Source organism: Megascapheus bottae, chromosome 18 (assembly GCF_031878675.1).
Source record: "Megascapheus bottae isolate mThoBot1 chromosome 18, mThoBot2.hap1, whole genome shotgun sequence".
NCBI classification, from domain to species: Eukaryota; Metazoa; Chordata; class Mammalia; order Rodentia; family Geomyidae; genus Megascapheus; species Megascapheus bottae.
In genome coordinates, this window is record NC_143526.1 from 48,402,108 (window position 1) to 48,421,454 (window position 19,347).

Consider the following 19,347-nt stretch of genomic DNA (forward strand, 5'->3'; position numbering starts at 1 on the left):
TAGCTCTCCAGGAGACTCCCACTTCCCAGGGCACAGGCCACAGCTTCCCACTGACACCAGCCGGTTGAGGGCAGGTGTTTTTGGCTTTCTGGTAGATCAGAGGAGGAGCTTGACCTTAGGAGCAGGGCTGTAGAAGGCCTGTGTGTTGGAGGGCTGCCTGGGAGGAGGAGCTTGACCTCAGGAGCAGGGCCGTAGGAGGCCTGTGTGTTGGAGGGCCGCCTGGGAGGAGGAGCCTAAGGTTCTGCCTCTGCTTCAAGTTTTCAACTGACTACTTGTAATTTGGGCAACGTCCTCCATCCTTATTATTAATTTTTTCCCCTGAAAAAAATCTCAAACCCACAGATATGTTTCAAGTAAAGGACAAGAGTACTTTTCCTGACTCACTTGAGAGGGTGCTGTCAGTGACAGTCACCCAGAAAGGTGGGTAGATATGTCCTGCATGAGGGCCCCACTTCCTCCCTTTTGTCAGTCAGGGACAAGAATGGTTTTCGATGCTCTGTTTTTCATGACCTTGAGCTTTTTGAGGAACGCTGGACAAGCATTTTTGTAAAATGCTCTTGAGTGTGGGTTTATCTGGTGTTGCCATGATTGGACTTGGGGCACAATGGAACACTCTGGTGCACTGTCCCTACTGTGAGGCCCATCTTTCTGTGCTTGGTGCTCCTTGAGCTGACTTTTTACTGAATTAGATAGGCTGTTTTAGCATATACCCAAAGTCATTCTTTTCCCTTTGCAATTAATAAGCATTTCGAAAGGAAATACTTAGACAATATGGACACTTTGCATCAGACTCTATATTTGCTCATTAAAAAAAATCAGTGGTGATTTATAAGACTTTTTATTTTTGTTTCATCATTCACAGGGCTTGAATTCAGGGCCTGGGAATTGTTTCTGAGTGCTCTCTCTCTTTCTCTTTGTTCGTCTGTCTGTCTTTGTCTCTCTTTTGTCCTGGGGCTTGAACTCAAGGCCTGGGAGCTGTCCCTGAGCCTCTTTGCGCTCAAGGGTAGCATCCTATCACTCCAGCAACAGTGCTACTTCTGGCTTTTTCTGGGTTATTAGAGATAAGAATCTTATGGACGTTTCTGCCCATGCTGGCTTTGAACCACAGTCCTCAAATCTCAGCTTCCCAAGTAGTTAGGGTTATAAGAGTGATCCACTAGTGCCTTGTGCAATGTGTATTTTGTTCTACATACTTTTTATTTTAAGGTCTTACAGGAGAGTACTGCAGTTTAAAATCAATTCCTTGACTTCAGAAGTCCCTTCTTTGCTGTCCAACCTTATCCTGCTGTTGTTCAGTGATTTGATTCTGTCCTTATTGGAGGGCCAGTCTGTGACTTTTCTCCCTTTAGAAATTTTTAGAATCTTCTCTTTGCTTCTGGTATCTTAAAACTCTCTAATAGTGGATTGAGTATGATATGAGCCATTTTTTCATCACTGTGCTGAGGATTTTATGAGCCTTTTGATCTAAAAATACAATCTTATTTAGTTGTGAAAAGTTACTTTTATTATCTGATTCATACTTCCCTTCCATCTTCTTGATTCTCTCTGGAACTTCCAGATCATATGTCAGATCTCATTTTGTTTTTCTCCATCTCTTCTATCAGATTTTTAAAATTTTTGTATGTTATTTCCAGATTTGAGAAGACAGGAATCAAGGCATTATCAAGTCCTCCCCGCAGTTCTCATCTTACTCTACACTCTGCTCGTTGTTACTGGATGGTTCCTTCGATCTGTCCTGTGCCCACTGTGGTCACTATCCACACAGAGGACGGAAGGAGCATTCTGAACATTTACTCACTTACCTAGTAGTCACAAAAGGCTACATATTGACCTGGAATTATGCGAAGGGATAGATAATGGTTGTTGTCCCCAGGGCTTCACCCTCCCACTTCTGAGTCTCAGGCATGGGTTTCAGATGTTCTTTGGGTTGGGAGAGTGGTACTCTTTTTTTTTTTTTTGTCAGTCATGGGGCTTGAATTCAGGGCCTGGGCACTGTCCTTAGGCTTTTTTATTCAAGGCTAATGCTGTACCACTTTGAGCTATAGCACTCCTTCTGGTTTTCTAGTGGTTCACTGGAGATAAAAGTCTCACAGATCTTTCTGCCAGGGCTGACTTTGAACTATGATCTTTAGAACTCAGCCTCCTGAGAAGGTAGGATTATAGACATGAGCCACCAGAGCCTGGTGAGAATGGCACGTTTGACTGTGATTCCCAAAGACTTCTAGGAGACTGCTCATTGTTGGTCTTTGTATTTGTTCTCCATTTTCATTGTAAACATCCCCTCTAGAATTTCTGGGCTTTGCCTTAAACCTGGACAGCAGCAAGGAGGGAAAGATAAGAGATTGGGCTAAAGTAGCAAAATATTTTCCTTTCAAACAGCAAGACGTAAGTTCAACTCCAGAGTGTAGCATCACTCTGCATGAGTGTGTGGAAATATGCTAGGTATGTGGTTAACAGTCAGGCAGGATTGCCATCTCCTGGCTCTCTGGCAGGTTAGTTACTGACTTGTCCTCACACAGTGTCGGCACACGTGGGAAAGTGGGCCAGTCTAGGTCAGGAGGCCTCTTGGCTGTGCAAAAGCAGTTGTTTTCCCATTGACCGTGGATAACCACAATTGCCCTGGGGATGGTTTTGTCCTGAGAGGCCATAACCCACTCCATGTTGCTGCCTCTATCTGTTTTCTCACCCTGTTCCTGAACCTAGATTTCCAACAAGGAAATTGACGCAGCAGCTATGATGGGTGGGCTGGATTGAGTCATGGGTTCCCAGGTAGCGTGGTAATACCCAAAGTGGCCTGTGGGGCCTGTGCTGTGTGCACAAGTGTCTAGAGTGGTCCACTGGATACTACTATGCCTCAGAGGCCCGACGTCCACACGCCTGCAAGAGGAAGTTCTTGTCTTCTTGGGCAGTTTCCATTGTCGAGAAGTTAGTATGCTTTTTGTTTTTGTTTTTTTAATGCCAGTCCTGGGACTTGAACTCAGGTTCTGATTGCTGTTCTTGAAAATTTTTTTTGTTGTTGTTGTTCAAGGCTAGCATTCTACCACTTAATTCATAGCTCCACTTCTGTTTTTTTTTTGGTTGTTTGTGAGACTTAAACTCTGGGTCTGGGCATTGTCACTGAGCTCTTCAGCTCAAGGCTACTGCCCTACCCCTGAGCCACAGTGCCACTTCTGGCTTTCTGGTGGTTAACTGGAGATAAGGGTCTCACATACTTTTTAGTGCCCAGGCTGGCTTTGAACAGAGATCCTCGGATCTCAGCATCCTGAGTAGGTAGGATTACAGGTGTGAGCCACAGTTCCGGCTTACTTCTGGATTTTTGATTGCTAATTAGGTAAGAGTTCCATGGGTTGTCTTTGAATCATGATCTTCAGCTCTCAGCCTCCTGAGTAACTAAGATTAGAGGTGTGAGCCACTGGCACCCATCTAGAAAGTTAGTTTTTGTTTGTTTGTTTGTTTTGCCAGTCCTGGGGCATGAACTCTGTGTATGTGGTACCGAGAAATTGAACCTGGGTCTTTGTGCATGCTAGGCAAGAACTCTACCACTAGGCCAAACTCCTGGGTCCAGGAAGTTAGTTTTTTGACATATACATCCTCTAGATGTTTTCCCAAAGCTAGCCCATCTCTCACTGGACAACCCTTCCATCCCGAGCCTCCTTCCTGAAGCCTGAGGCAGCTCTTGTCTTGTCTTGCCCTCTGGTCTACTCTAGAGGGTACTGGCATGAACTAATGCAGTCCTTATCCCTCACAGGTCTCTGCCCTGAGGCATGCAGAGCCTTGCAAAGGACATTACTTCTCTTCCACTCGGAGGAGAGCTTTGGTTTGTGCGAATGTCTCCTCCCATGACGGCCATTTGTATCTGAGATTATTGTGTCTGTGTAACTCAAGGGCAGGCTCCTTGTATGGACCATTGGCTTCTCTTTTTAAAAAGCAGTTTCACTGGAAAATAATTTATGCATCATATACTTTACCCATTAGAAGTATAAAATTGGATAGTTTCAGTATATTTACAGTTATGTATTCATCACCCAATCTAACTTCATAACTTTTTTTTGTCGGTTGGGGGATTTGAACTCTAGGCCCGGGCACTGTCCCTGAGCTCTTTAGTCAAGGCTACAGACCTACCCCTTGAGCCATAGCATCACTTCCAGTTTCTGGTGGTTAGTTGGAGATAAAGTTTCTTGGACTTTCCTGCCTGGGCCGACTGAACTGCAGTCCTCAGATCTCAGCCTCCCGAGTAGCTAGGATTACAGGCGTGAGCCAGAGGCACCTGGCTTATGACACTTTTATTATCCTAAGAGAAACCCTTCATCATAAATGGTTACTCATTTCTCCAGTCCTAGGCAACCACAAATCTACTTTCTGAATGTCTGGACACTCCATTACTATAGAATTGTACAATATGTGATCTTTTGTGTCTGGCTTCTTTTACGGAACATGATGTTTTCAAAGTATATCACATTGTGACATATATCAGCACTTAAAAATTGTTTTTATGCCAGTCCTGGGGCTTGAACTCAGAGCCTGGGCTCCTTCTCAGAGCTTTTTTATTTTTTCCTCTTCTACTTGAGGTATAGCCCTACTTCTACTTTTTGGTAGTTAATTGGAGATGAAAATCTCATGGCCTTTGCTGCCCAGGCTGGCTTTGAACTGCAAGCCTTACATCTGTGTCCCAAGTAGCTAAGATTACAGGTGTGAGCCAGCAGTGTCCTGTCCTTCATTGCTGTTTGAATTGATAAATACTATGTGATTCTGTTTTGTATTATATATTCAGCAGTTGTTGGGCATTTGTTTTTCTACTTTCTGTCTAGTATAAATGAAGTTGCTTTAAATAATCAAATATGAGCCTTTGTGTGGACATTTGCATTATTTTTGGGGTACAGATCTAAGGGGTGGAATTGCTGAGTCAGATGGAAACTGTTTCATACTTTGAGAAATTGCCAGACTGATTTTCAAAGTGAATGTGCTATTTTACATTTGTTTACTTATTTTACTTCATTTACGTACCTATGTTTGTTATTATCTTAAAATTGTTATTTGATTTAATTTCCTACTGACTAGAAGTTAAATATCTTTTCTATTTATTGGCCATTTGGATGTTGTCTTTGGAGAAATATCTATTTACAATCTTTGCCCATTTTTTTTTTTTTTGGCCAGTCCTGGGCTTGAGCTCAGGGCCTGAGCACTGTCCTTGGACTTTCTCAAGGCTAGAGCTCTACCACTTGAGCCTCAGCACCACTTTCAGCTTTTTTCTATGTATGTGGTACTGAGGAATCAAACCCGGGTCTTCATGCATGATAGGCAAGCACTCTACCACTAGGCCACACTCCCGGCCCACCTTTGCCCATTTTTAAGCTAAATCATTAATCTTATCATGGAGCTGTAGGAGTCCTTTATTCTCAGCACAAGTCTTATATTAGATGTATGATTTATAAATACCCAGTCTGAGAATGGCTTATTGATAGTATTATTTGAAGTATGCAAATTCTATACCTTAAGTATACATATGCACATATATATGAGTATACACATACATACATTTCTGAGGCCAGATCTTATTATGTAGCTCAGACACCTGGCTTTGAACTTGTAATCTGCTTCTTACATCATAAGCACTGGGATTACAGGTATGTGCCACTTCATCCAACTTGCTATTTTAGAATTGTAACTAAGAAACCATTACTTAATCCATAGACAGGAGATCTTACGCATATATTTTCTAGGTGTTTTAGGTCTTACATTTAGATCTGTTATCCCTGTGTTACTGTCTTCTTGTGATAAGAGAAGTCCAGCCTAATGGTTTTCTTGTATCAGCACATTTGTTGAAGAGTATTTTTTTTTTCTTTTTTGTATTGGTCCTGGGGCTTGAAATCAGGGACTGTTCCTGAGCTTTTGTGCTAGTGCTCTACCAGCTGAGCCATAGCTCCACTTCCTGCTTTTTGGTGGTTAACTGGAGGTAAGAGTGTCACAGATTTTCTTGCTTAGGCTGGCTTTGAACCACAATCCTCAGATCTCAGTCTCCTGAGTAGCTAGGGTTACAGGGGCGAACCACTGGTGCCTGGCTAGAAAAGTATTCTTCCTCATTAAACTGTATTATGTGAAATGATTGAAAGGTAAGTTGACATAGATGTAGAAGTTATTTTGGGTCCCCAAGTCTGTTGTTTGTTTTATATTTCCATCCTGCTCCAGTGCCACATCACCTTGCTTACTATAGTTTTAAAGCTGAGAAGTGTGAATAACTCCAACTATGTTCTTTTTCAAAATTTCTTTGGCTGAGCTGGGCACAGTGGCTCATGGCAGTAATCCTAGCTACTCAGGAGACTGAGATCTGAGGATTGTGGTTCAAAACCAGCCCAGGCACTAAAGAATTTGAGACTCCTTTTTTTTTATTTTTTGCCAGTCCTGGGCTTGAGCTCAGGGCCTGAGCACTGTCCTTGGATTTTCTCAAGGCTAGAGCTCTACCACTTGAGCCTCAGCACCACTTCCGGCTTTTTTTCTATGCATGTGGTACCGAGGAATCGAACCTAGGTCTTTGTGCATGCTAGGCAAGCACTCTACCACTAGGCCAAACTCCCAGCCCCGAATTTGAGACTCTTATCTCCAATTAGTCATAAAAAAAAAACAAAAAAAATGGGGAATGGGGTTGTGGCTCAAGGGTAGGGTGGTAGCCTTGAGCTGAAGAGCTCAGGAGCAGGGCCCAGGCCCAGAGTTCAAGCCCCATGACACCCCCCCCCCCACACCTACACGCAAAAATTCCTTGGCTATTTTTTTTGCAAACAAGATAAAACAGCTGGAGAAATCAGAAGAGGTGTGATTCAGAAAGCTCTGAGGAGACTTGACAGATGAAGAGAAGAAAAACCCAAACCACATGAGAGGCAGATTTTGTGGTCAGAATGATTTAGCAAGAGAGGTCTTCTAATATCTGGTGTCCTGGTAGAGCAGGAGGGGCCTGCCTGGGAGACCAGGAGAAGCTGACAGGGCCAGGAGTGACCACAGTGCCTGAGGATGTGACTTGTGTCTCTGACTGAGGACTGAGGGAAGGGCACGGCAGGGAGGGAAGAGGTCTGGGGTTACTGTGCTTTCTAAACATTCCTGTCTCAAACTGTTGAGAAGCTAAAAAGAATGGAGATATATTTAGAGAAATGAAAATGGTGTGGATATTCTTGGGACCCTTTAACCAATGTCTAGATGGACAGGTGGGTTCAGATGGAAGATGAACCCCTATTTTTTTTGAGGGGGGATGGAGAAGCCTGAGGGGCTAGTTAGACCTGGTCACGCAGTGGTAATTTCACCTGAGCAGTATGTGTTGGGTGGAGTTAGGGGGATTGGGAGGCAGACTCCCCTTAGGGACTGCTCAGGCCCAGCTTTCTGCTGGGCAATGAGTGGTAGCAGACACTGGTCTCAGAGGTGGCCTGTGGTTACCAGAGATGTGAAATCCAAGGAAGACCAAAAACCTGTAACCTTAATTTACTATCTGACCTTGGACTCTTCCTTCCCAACATCTGTTCTTATTTTAGTGATGTGAATATTTGCCACAGAAGGAAAGCTTCTGATGCAAAAGTGGGGCCAGCACTGACAGCCAGGGTATCCTAAGCTGAGCACAAGGACACATTAGCCAAAGTCATTGTGATCCAGGCAGCCTCAGAAGGGAGGGTTCCTCCATGAGGCTGTGCATTTAGGAACTGCCACAGTGCCTGTGTTTTCACCCTGAGGCAGACCAGCATGGCCAGTGCTCAGTCTGTTGTTCTTTGAGCTTTTTTTGGTAGCGTATTCCTTGGCCTGCACATGTAGGATGGCTAAGCAGACGGAAATGGGCCCACCAGGCAGACCGTGCCTCAGTTCTGGATTTCTTCTGGCCTGTGTTGGGGCTTTCTGGCTAAGTGGAGAAGAAAGCTTCCCTTCTGGCATGTCCTCATTGCTCTGCTTAGCATATCTGCCTACTAGAGTCCCATAACCATGAACCTGGGACTGACGTGGTGACAAACATGGGGGCCAATTCAGCAGGCAAGGGATCACAGTCAGTGCCACAATCCTGGCTACTGAGAGCTGTTTCTGAGTGGCTCATTACTTGAGGCACACTTAGGGTGCAGGGCCTCTGTATAGATGCAGATGGACGAATTAGAAACTCAAGCACTCCAAATGTGGTCTTATTTTGACCAAAATCTCCTCAGCCAGATTCCTGATGGAAATCTCTTCCCACGCGTTCCCCTCAACCACCAAGCAGCTCTCTAAACGTTAGGGGGCAGCAAGTCTCAGGGAGCAGGTGGCCATGAGCTTCGGGGGCCCTTGACTATCCCATTACGTGTCCACGTAGCAGTGCAGCTTTGTAGGGCGCATGTCTTGCAGAGCATCTAAACAGGAGGCTCTTGTCCAGCGCGGAGCATGCTAAATCCATGGGGCAGGGTCTGGCCGTATGCAGGTCCTGGTATGGACCTAAGTGGCCAGCTCATGGTCCTGGGCTTCTAGTAGTGATTCTCCTTGAAAAGGGATAAGCACAGCTGTGCTGTGGAGGAGCCAGGTCTTTATTATTGAGGTTCCTATGAGTCTTGGTTCCCACAGGGAATCTGAACCCTTCAATGGGATAGAGGCATTCTCAAGTAACAAGAGGATGCTATTGCTAAGCCATAGGACTACGAGGGGCCAGGAATGATGGCATTCTAGAGGAAGGCAGCAGCTGGGGACGTATACCAAAGACACAGGGGAAAGAAAAAAATTACGTTTATGACAACAGTGTGCCGGATCTGCCTGCAGCAGAATCCAACTTCACTTCCAAGGAGAAGCAGAGAGCAGAATGCAGGAATATTCATTTCCTGTTTTTATTGTTGGTTACTAATGACCTTCCTTTGAAACTAGCAGTTGTAGAAAGCAGGTTGTCATGGAGACAGAGAGTGACGTGAAGGGAATAGGTACACAATGCATTTCTTTGTCATGTCCAGCTGATGCACTCAGCCTCTGCTGAGACATGTGAATTTATGTGGGAAATTAAATATTAACTGGAAGCACTGCTTTGGAGAAGGAGAACATAGGGAGAGAAAGAACAGAAAAAAGGCAATGGCAATAGTGGAGGAGGACCCTCATGCATTCTTGGGAGTGGCCGGTGTCAGCAGAGCTGATTGGGGCCACCAGGTGGACTTTACTTTCCTTAATCAATGGGCTCCAAGGAAGCTGAGTGAAGCAACGTGCTCTTCTTTTCCTTAGTCCTCCTTCTCTCTCCATCCTTTCAAAACAAAACAAAAACAGTTTATGTTGCTTAGCTAGTTCTCCTTGAATTTGCTTCTGCCTCAGCTTTCTGCGTGTTGGAATTATAGACCTGTACCACCATGTCTGGCTAACCTCCCTCCCTCCCTCTCTTCCTCCCTTCCTTCCTCTCTTTCTTTTTCCTTTCCTCTCCTTTGTTTCCTTCCACTCCTCCCCTTTCCTCCTCCCTTCCTTCCCTCCCTCCCTTTCTCAACTTCCTTTCTGTCTCTCTTGATTTCCTTTTGTCCCTTCCTTCCTTCCTTCCTTCCTTCCTTCCTTCCTTCCTTCCTTCCTTCCTTCCTTCCTTCCTTCTCTTTCCTTTCCTCTCCTCTTCTTCCTTTCCTCCCTCCTTCCCTCTCTCCCTCCCTTCCCTCATTCCTTTATTCCTTCCTTTTTCTGTGCAGGTAGGTCTGGTCTGCACATTCCTTTCCGTGCAATAGGGAAACAAGGGCATAGTTTTAACAATAATTTACTTGTCAGTCTCAGCACAGGTTTTCTTGAGGAGATTCTTACTTGGCTTGCCCCAGTGTCTGTGGCTGGAATGCTGTGTGTAGATGTCTGCATTCCTCTGACACATGTTCTGTGGAGTCAATGCCAGAGTTGGGGAACTATGCAAAGGCTCTTTCTAACACCAGAGGGATTTCCTTTTGTCCTTGGCCATAACTTTGGCCATAACCAAGGCAAAACCTTGCTTGCTTTTCTGGTGGATTCTGAAAATGTGCTGGTTAAAAATGTCCCGTTTCTTCCTTTTCTTGAACCTACCTGGTTAGCATGCATCAGGCTATCCTTTTCTGACCCTGTATCTTTTAAAAATCTTCAGAAAATGAGTTCCGGGGCAAACTGCTGACCCAGAGGTGGACACACAGAGACAAGGCCAGCAGTTGCACGACCTCAAGAAATCTCCTGGACCAACCCAGCAAGGTGACGGCCTCACCCCACATGCTGCCCATGCCAACTTCATAGTCCTAGACGTGAGTGTGGAGAGGACGGCTATCAGAACCTGGACAGGGTGAATGGGAGATGGGGCCGTCTACCACCCAGTTATTTTAAAACGAGAGGGATCAGAACAGATAGAGTAGAATTAGCATGTGGCAGTACAGTCTCACTTTTCAGCCCTTCCCTTCCCTGGCTTATGCTGGTACGTGTGCTCTAGGCTACGCCGCCAAACCTCTTCTCTGCACTTTCTGCCTTGGCCTGTGGACTCTGCGGGAGGAACTGATGAGGTCAGCTCTCTCTGTTTATTTTTATCTTCCTAAATACAACAGAGCATGTGCAGCCCTTTCTAGAGATCTGATGGTGACCTTTCAACCTTTGTGTTAAAGCTCTTCATTAAGGCTATCAGCCACTGTGAGGCGAGGCCAGCAGGTACAGATAGCACAGTTGCAGGCAGTGATCCTATACATTTTGAGACTACACACACACACACACACACACGTGCACACACACGCACGCGCGCGTGCACATGCACACACACGCACATGCACACATGCGCACACGTGCACACGCACGCACGCGCGTGCACACGCACACACACGCACACACACACACACGCATGCACGCACATGCACGCACGCGCACATGCACACGCACACACACGCACATGCACGCATGCACGCACACGCACGCACGCGCACACGCACAGCACACGCACACATGTGCACACGCACACACACACGCGCACGTGCACACGCACACACGCACACACACGTGCACACACACGCACACACATGCGCGCACACACGCGTGCGCACACACATGCACATGCACACACACACAATTTTTGTGCTGGTTGCACAGTTTGCCAGTTGTGGAGTCTGCATGCTGATTCTGAGCCTTTGTGTTTAAGGCTAGCACTCTATTGCTTGAGCCACAGCTCCACTTCCTGCTTTTTTCAGTAGTTTATTGGAGATAAAGTCTCACAGGCCGCTCAGCCCAGGCTGGTTTGAACGGCAATCCTCAAACATCAGCTCCCTAAGTAGCTAGGATTACAGGTGTGTGACACCATCACCTGGTTATGAACTATTTTCAAAGTGCCTGCATGTTATTGCCAAAGTTCAACATTTTTGTTTTGAATCTGGTGATGAAAATGTTATGGCTGCCTTGCTAGGCTTCCCACTCATTTTGGTTCTGTTGGGCTATCCATGTTTTTTGAGCTCATGTTTGAGCTTTAGGTATGAAGGATGCTGATATTGCCTTTGTCTGGAATTGTGGTATTTAGCCTTTATGAATTTTATTTACATGATGGTTGATTTTTAAAAACATTACATGTAAATATTATCCATCTTGATCATTGAGTTTTGGCCTCATTCCCCTCAGCCTCCCCAGCCTGTAGAGTTCCCAGAGTGGATCATGTGGCCATGGATGTAACCTAATCTGAGGCCAGGAGATCTGGGGAAAGCATTAAGTGATGCCCAGCGTCCTGCAGGGTTGGCCTTCCCAATGGCCTACGAATGACAAACTCAGGGTGTGAAACTTGTTATCTGTAATACACGACTGTCCAAAATGCAAGTGCCATGAATAAGTGTGGGAATGGTCTTAGGTGATCTTGGTAGCACTGGCTGCTTTAAAACAGACCCATTTGTGAGCCACTTTCCTGTTCTGTGTATGTATGGCCTGAATTTACTATTCTGAGCAGAAAGCTAAGGTGAAGAATGGTTCAGGGAAGGAGGGAGACTAGAATAGGCCAGTGACCCAGGACTGAAGAGTGGCACAGGTTGGTCTATTTTGATAGGGAGCCTGAGAAAGGCTTAAGATGGAAGGTGAGTGAGATAAGGGTCCAGGGAGGAGGATGAGATAGCAACTGAGCTTGGGCAGGAGATGTCCACGACCCCCACATGCCCCTCCGTGCAGCACCAGGGAAGGAGACAGCTCCGTACGGCTTGTAGGGACTGACAGGAAAGGTGGTGTCAGTAGGGAAAGTACAGGCATGAATGACATTCCTTGAACCCTTTTCTGGAAGAATAAACTTTTGGTCCTTAAGTCTGACAATAGTCAGTGAATGACTAGAATTTGAAACGAGAAAGTCAAAGGCATAGTGTTCAATCAGTACTTCTTCTTGCCCCATGGAAGCCTCAGCCAAGAACAACTAGGAAGAGGTAGGTGCTGCAGGGGAGGGAGGTGTCACTGTGTGGGGCCTTTCTGGACACCCCATGTGATATTGCTCAGTTTTACCCTGGGTGGATTGCAGTTCTACCCATGGCTGAGTATCTATAATTCTAGCAGTCAGGAAGATTGTGAGTTCCAGGCCAGCCTGGGTTACATAGAAAGTTCAAGATAAATGTGAGATACATAACAAAACTGTCTCAAGAAGGATAAAAAGCAAAAAGAGATTTTAGGCAGAAAGATGCAGATGGCTGCTGCCCCATCAGAATGTCCATTGTAGTCATAATTTTAATTTTGAGGTTGGAAAAGTCAAGATATCATGCTTAGAACTGTTAGGAGATCCCCCTCATCCTAAGATATGTTAAATAATGTCTTATGGGGTATCTATTCTATTTCTATACCCAAGGAGGAGGCCCATCTATCCAGCTGCAAGCAGATTGTACAAAGGGCAGGTTGTCAGGAGAATTTCAGATACAGTTAGACATCTTCCAAAGCAGCACAGAGCATCACCACAGGGAACTGGAAGGTGCTATGATGTCTTCCCATCAGGTACAGGGGTGTAGAACACATAATTTGGCCTCAGAGATTTAGAAAATGGGAAGTAGGATAGGTGTTGAGCTTCTGAGGAAGCAGAACGTCTACCTGGTTTAATGGCTCTGCAAGCTGACATGGGTTAGAGTGCATGCTCCAAAGAAAAGAGCATTTGGAAAGCCACACAGGTGGGATGCAGATGGGTGAGGGATCCGACTAAGATGCTTGTAAGGGAAAGCAAGACAAGCACTTGAACTTTGTTGGAAACTCTTTGAGCTCTACCCTAGTGGTGAGTCTGGACCTGAACAAGTTAATACCGCTCCCTGTCAGGGCTTCCCAGCAATGACGGGAGAGGTGCACACAGTAGAGAAGCAGACTAGGTGAACTATTTTGTTTCTCTCCTCCCTGAACCAAATGAGGCCTACCAAGCCAGTCAGCATGGAAGATAACCAGCTGTCTTCCCTCTTCACCCAAGTTGCCTCCTACCTCTTTCCCATTTTATCTTCTTTGGCTCCTTTTTTCTTTCTTTCTTTTTTTTTTTCCTACCAATCCTGGGCTTGAACTCAGGGCCCGAGCATTGTCTTTGGGTTTTCTCAAGGCTAGAGCTCTACTACTTGAGCCTCAGCACCACTTCCGGCTTTTTTCTATGTATGTGGTACCAAGGAATCGAACCTGGGTCTTCGTGCATGCTAGGCGAGCCCTCCACCACTAGGCCACACTCCCAGCTCACAAGTGTATGCTAGGCAAGCACTCCACCACTAGGCCACACTCCTAGCTCACAAGTGCATGCTAGGCAAGCCCTCCACCACTAGGCCACACTCCCAGCTCACAAGTGCATGGTAGGTGAGCGCTCCACCACTAGGCCGTGCTCCCCGCTCACAAGTGTATGGATTTCAAAGACAAGACATGAGTTGTTGGTTTTGGCTGTGCAGCACTTTGAGGGTAGTCTTCAGACAACTGACAGAATTAAGAGAAATCTGCAAGTTTTTGAAAATTTTTTTCTTTACTTTTGTCTCCTGAATTTGTAAAGGTCCAACTGAGGAAACCCAGTTTTAGCGGGAACACTATGCAGATGTGTCTGATGAGGAGCTGGCTATTGTGAGAGTCTGCATTTGTTTGAAAAGAGCTTACATGATTGGGCTTGACTTAGCTAACACACATCCACACACAACAAGTCGAGTGGAGGGATGGAGAGATAATTCTCTAATAGATGGGGCAAAACACAGTGTTTGCATTTGTGAATCTCTCTCCCTCTCACAGTTTCCTGCAGAAGGTAAAAGTATGGAAATAGTAAAGCTGTGAGATGTGGCTTGGGTGGCAGTGTGAAGTTGGTGTTAGAGAGAAGATATGATCTTTTTGCTTTTTGATGTTCTGAGGATTGAAAATCGGGCCTCTTACTTGATGGGAAAGGGACTTACCAGTCTCAGATGTTGCTCTTGAGTGAGATTGCTGGCTCCACAGTGAGGAACTTGGGTGCTTTAGGGTGTGAGTTTGGTTTATCTTGGTTTATCTCCACAAAGAAGCCCTTTCTCCTTTAAGGTGAAAAGTCATTGAGGTTTTTGCCCAAAATAGTCACTGTGTTTGTGCTTCTAACAAGTAAAGTTCCCCTGTCCATCACCTCCCCCCAAGTCCTCTGAGGTATTGTCCCTGAGCTTTATCCTTCTACCACTGTGAACCACAGCACCACTTCCAGCTTTCTGGGGGTCGATTGGAGACAAGAGTCTAACAGAATTTCCTGCCCTGATTGTGAGCCATGACCCTCAGATCTCAGCCTCCTGAGTAGGTGGGATTATAGGTATGAGCCACCTAGCTAGTTGGCACTCTTTAACTTAGCCGAATTGCTTGCCAATTTCCTTGGGAAAATGATAGGGAAAAATGAGGGAGGGAGGGAGAGAGAGAGGGAGAGCAAGCTGTAGATCACATTTCTACTCAGTATAAGCTTGAGGCAAATCAAATGTACCAGCTCTGTTGTACAGTTCTTATGGACTCTGCTCACAAGCTCAGTGCTGTTGACATATGACGTCCTTTTTGATAGTTGCTTCTCTCTTCATTTTAAATATGAGCCATTGGTTCATGGGGGAACCTCTACTTTAAAAATTATAGTAATTGTCTTCTGTTCTATGGGAAGATTTTAGTAAATGCATGGTTTAAGGCACTACTCTGTAGACAGGTTGCATAAATTACTCAGATTCTGATTTTTTTCATTAACAAGTCACTTAAATCATGGTATGTTATGTACTGCAAAGTTTGCAAAGTTCACTTTTGCAAAGTTCACCTAACTAGAGGAATTCCATTTCTTTCTTCCCAGATGTTAACATATAGGTTTATCTCTTGTTGGCTTTTAGGAACCAAAGTTTACTTGAGATCGAGATTCTGGGTTTCACTTTGCTTTCCTCTTTTCTTTTCTTTCATGCTTTCCCTTTGTCAACCTTCCATATGGAGCTGGGTGTTAAGGTGTTAGTAGTCTGTCCCAGGTGTGGATTTGTCTCACTTCCTCCATGACCATAGGGACACATGGTAAAGCCCAGGTATACCACTCTTCTCCAGGTGCCCACTGGGCCCTCAGACTCCCTTAGAGATTCTTCTGCACCCCCACAGGGCACTAGGGCTTTCTGTTTCTCTAAATTTATCATGGAGACATAGGAGTAGGATTTTTTTGAGGAGCCCTAGTACTTGGGAACCCTCATTCTCAAGCATGTCCTTTCTGTGACCGTTACCCCTCTAAGGGCTCTCCCCTAACCCTCTTGAAGGACCATGTTGTGGGTAGCATCTGCGTGAAAGCCTCTTAGGTTTAGAGAAAACAGAAGTGTGGAGTCTTTACTGGGTTTGGGCAGTGTAGCTGTACAGGGCAGTGAGAACCTGACCTGGGAAGCCAGAGAACACATGAGCTAAGACTGCCCCAGCTGCCAGTTTCCAAGTGAGTTACCCTAGTGTGCTGAGGCACTAACATCCATATGTGTGGGAAGTCAAGGCCTGGGGAAAGCCAAGCCCTGGGACGTGTTGGGTTGATCCAGCTCCATTCTTGGCAGCCGAATTTGTGGCAGACAACTTACCCTGTGCCTCAGCACTTTCCTAGCTAGGTGATCAGTGTTGTGCCAAGAGCCTCTGGTATTATAAAACACTTTCTCAATGAGCCAGGAGTTTGGCCTAATGGTAGAGTGCTTGCCAAGCATGCATGAAGACCCGGGTTTGATTCCTTGGTACCACATACATAGAAAAAGCCAGAAGTGGTGCTGTGACTCAAGTGGTAGAGCTCTAGCCTTGAGAAAGTCCAAGGACAGTGCTCAGGCCATGAGCCCAAGCCAAGGACTGGCAAAACAAAAAACAAAAATAAGAAAAACATCATTCTTTCAATGAGCAGGGAAGGTCCTGCGCTTTGACTTTGTGCGTGGATGTGCATGTGCAAATCCCGTGTACCTGCGTGCACTACAGGTTGAAATGAGGGCCTTGTTACTTTTGCTTAGCTCTTCTGTTCAAGGCTGGCACTCTAACACCTGAGTCATACTTTCACTTCAGCTAGATTGCTGATTAGAGATAGGAGTCTTATGACATTTTCTGTTCATTCTGACTTTGAATTGAAATCCTCAGAGCTCATCCTCCTGAATATCTAGAATTAAGTCATGAATCATCAGAACCCAGCTGGGCTTTGGCTTTTATGGGCACTATGAACCTGGGACGGAGAGGCTGAGAGATATGTATGGAGCATATCTTGGTGCCTAGTGCTCTCTTCTAGGCATTCCTTCCCATGCTTTTCTTTTTTTCCCTTTTTCTTTTTGCCAATCCTGGGGCTTGGACTTGGAGCCTGGGCACTGTCCTTGGGCACTTTTTGTCCAAGGCTAAAGCTCTGCCACTTGATCCATAGCACCATTTCTAGCTTTTTCTGAGTATGTGGTACTGAGGAATTGAACCCAGGGCTTCATGAATGCTAGGCAAGCACTCTACCACTAGGCCACACTCCCGGCCCCCCTCCCATACCTGTCTAACCTGCTATTCCTGGATCCACCCTTGTCATTCTGGGTAATGATTTTAGCTTCATGTCAGAGCTTTAGTCAAATGTCCATAATAGTTCTTTTTTTTTTTTTTTTTTGCCAGTCCTGGGCTTAAGCTCAGGGCCTGAGCACTGTCCTTGTTTTTTTTTCTCAAGGCAAGAGCTCTACCACTTGAGCCTCAGCACCACTTCTGGCTTTTTCTAAGTATGTGGTACCAAGGAATTGAACCCGGTCTTCATGCATGCTAGGCAAGCACTCTACCACTAGGCGAAACTCCTGGGCCCAGTAGTATAGAGGTTTTTTTTTTTTTTTGCCAGTCCTGGGCTTGAGCTCAGGGCCTGAGCACTGTCCTTGGGCTTTCTCAAGGCTAGAGCTCTACCACTTGAGCCTCAGCACCACTTCTGGCTTTTTTTCTATGTATATGGTACCGAGGAATTGAACCTGGGTCTTCGTGCATGCTAGGCAAGCACTCTACCACTAGGCCAAACTCCCGGCCCATAGTTCTTTTTTTTTTTTTTTTTTTTTAATCTTTTCCTTTTTTAGAATTTATTGACATTAATTTTACATCATATTTCAAATGACATATTCAACAAACAAGTATTCAAGAAGGGAATCTACATATAATTACTGGCACTTAGATTTTAGAACATAATTAAAATTAGGTTGAGGGTTTGTATGTCATAGATACATATTAATCTATAGAGTCATAAATTTTTAAGTCTATATAGTTGTGTTTATATTTCCAGTACCTTGTCCATAGTATTGGGTATGCAAATATTGAGTTCTCACTCTTGTACTGTTTGGATCTAATAGCCACATATTAAGGATACCATGCACCTTTTGTTACTTTGGTCTTGACTTATCTCACACAACATGATTCGCTCTAGCTTCATCTACTTCCCAGTGAATGCCATTATTTTATTTTGTCTGTTGGCTATGTAGAATTCTTGTGTGTGTGTGTGTGTGTGTGTGTGTGTGTGTGTGTGTGTGTGTGTGTATGTATATATATCACATTTTTTGTATCCATTCATCTACAGTAGGGCATCTGAATTGTTTCCATCACTTGGCTGTTGGGAATAGTGCAGCGATGCACATAGCTAAACAGGTGTCCTTATCATATCCTGGGTTACGATGTTCAGGATAGATGCCCAGGAGTGGTATGGCACGATTGTAGGGAAGGTATATTTTCAGTTCTTTAAGAAACCTCCAAACTGCTTTTCAGCGTGACTGAACTTGTTTACATTCCTATCAGCAGTGCAGTAGGGTTCCTCTTTCTCCATAACCCTGCCAGCATTTGTCATTGTCTCAGTTCAGAATCTTGGCCATTCTAATTAGGGTAAGATGGTATCTTGGAGTTGTTTTTATTTGCATTTCCTTTATGACTATGGTTGATGAGCATTTTCTCATATATTTTTCTGCCATTTTAGCTTCTTCTTTTGATAAGTTTCTCTTTAGTTCCCTTGGCCATTTAGTGATTTGTTTGTTGGGTTTGGGGGGGGGATTAGTTTCTTGAGTTCCCTGTAGATACTGGATATTAAGCATGTGTCTGATGTATTATTGGTAAATATCTTTTCCCAGTTGGTTGGCTGTCTTTCTACTTTAGTGGCTATGCTTTTATCTGTGCAGAAACTTTTTATTTTTAGGTAGTTCCATTTATCAAGTCTCTCTCCAATCTGTTGTGACCATGGGATTCTGTTCAGGATTTTTTTTGCCTGTGCCTATGAGTTCCAGTGTCTTTCCAACTCTATCATGTAGCAGTTTCAAGGTTTCTGGTCTGCAAATGTCCCTAATAGTTTTGGACAAGTGGCAAATGCTGACTTGGATGTCTTGTTAACATGTAAGTTGTTATTTGCTTGCAGATGAGCTTAGAAAATGATGACAAGCGAGCTCGCACACGCTCAAAGGCCCTCCGAGGTAAGTGCTGTCTGGTTTGGCTCGAGTCCCTATCTTACTAGCTGTTTTATCTTGAGTTGTCAATGCCAATCTGCTCAACTGTTCTCAAGGAAGCAAACCCATCACAAATACAGTTTCTTGGTAGCCTCTTTCCTACATGGAATCCCTGGAGGTCTCAGATCTCTTTAGTCTTTTTTCATCCTTGGTTCAGCATCTAAGAAGCTTCTGAGGTCCTTTGGCCTAGACAGATCTTTCCAGAGTGGAAATATGGAGACAGATGCAGCTCCATGGAATGGAACACCAGAGTTTAGTTTTGAGTCCTTTCAGAAAACTTGGAAAGGAGACTACCAGTCTTGGTTACTGGCCCTTTCCCTCCCAGAGATTAGTACTGGTTCTGGTGAGCCCTGGCAGTGTGTTGTGTAGGACTGACGGTGGGGTAGAACTGGGGGTTCTAGTTACTGAGCTGTCTCCCTTCCCCGAATCTGAAGGGGCAATCTGTCATGCCCCATAGAGTGTCCTGGAGCTCTTAGGATCTGAGGGATTGCCTGCCCTGGTTGGACCTAGCATATCTTTGCAATCAGTGCCCAGTGTGTGGGCT

The 19,347-nt window shown here is 45.1% G+C and overlaps 1 protein-coding gene across 1 annotated transcript in view; it reads left to right on the forward strand.

Annotated features, from left to right (window-relative positions):
- Positions 1–19,347, forward strand: part of Myt1 (myelin transcription factor 1) — a 74,288-nt gene that overhangs the window by 11,944 nt on the left and 42,997 nt on the right. The window contains exons 2-3 of the mRNA XM_090352679.1: positions 10,055–10,155; positions 18,716–18,770. Of these exons, the coding sequence (XP_090208805.1) occupies positions 18,716–18,770 (55 nt within the window). The 5' untranslated portion in view covers positions 10,055–10,155. The remainder of the gene's footprint in view (positions 1–10,054; positions 10,156–18,715; positions 18,771–19,347) is intronic.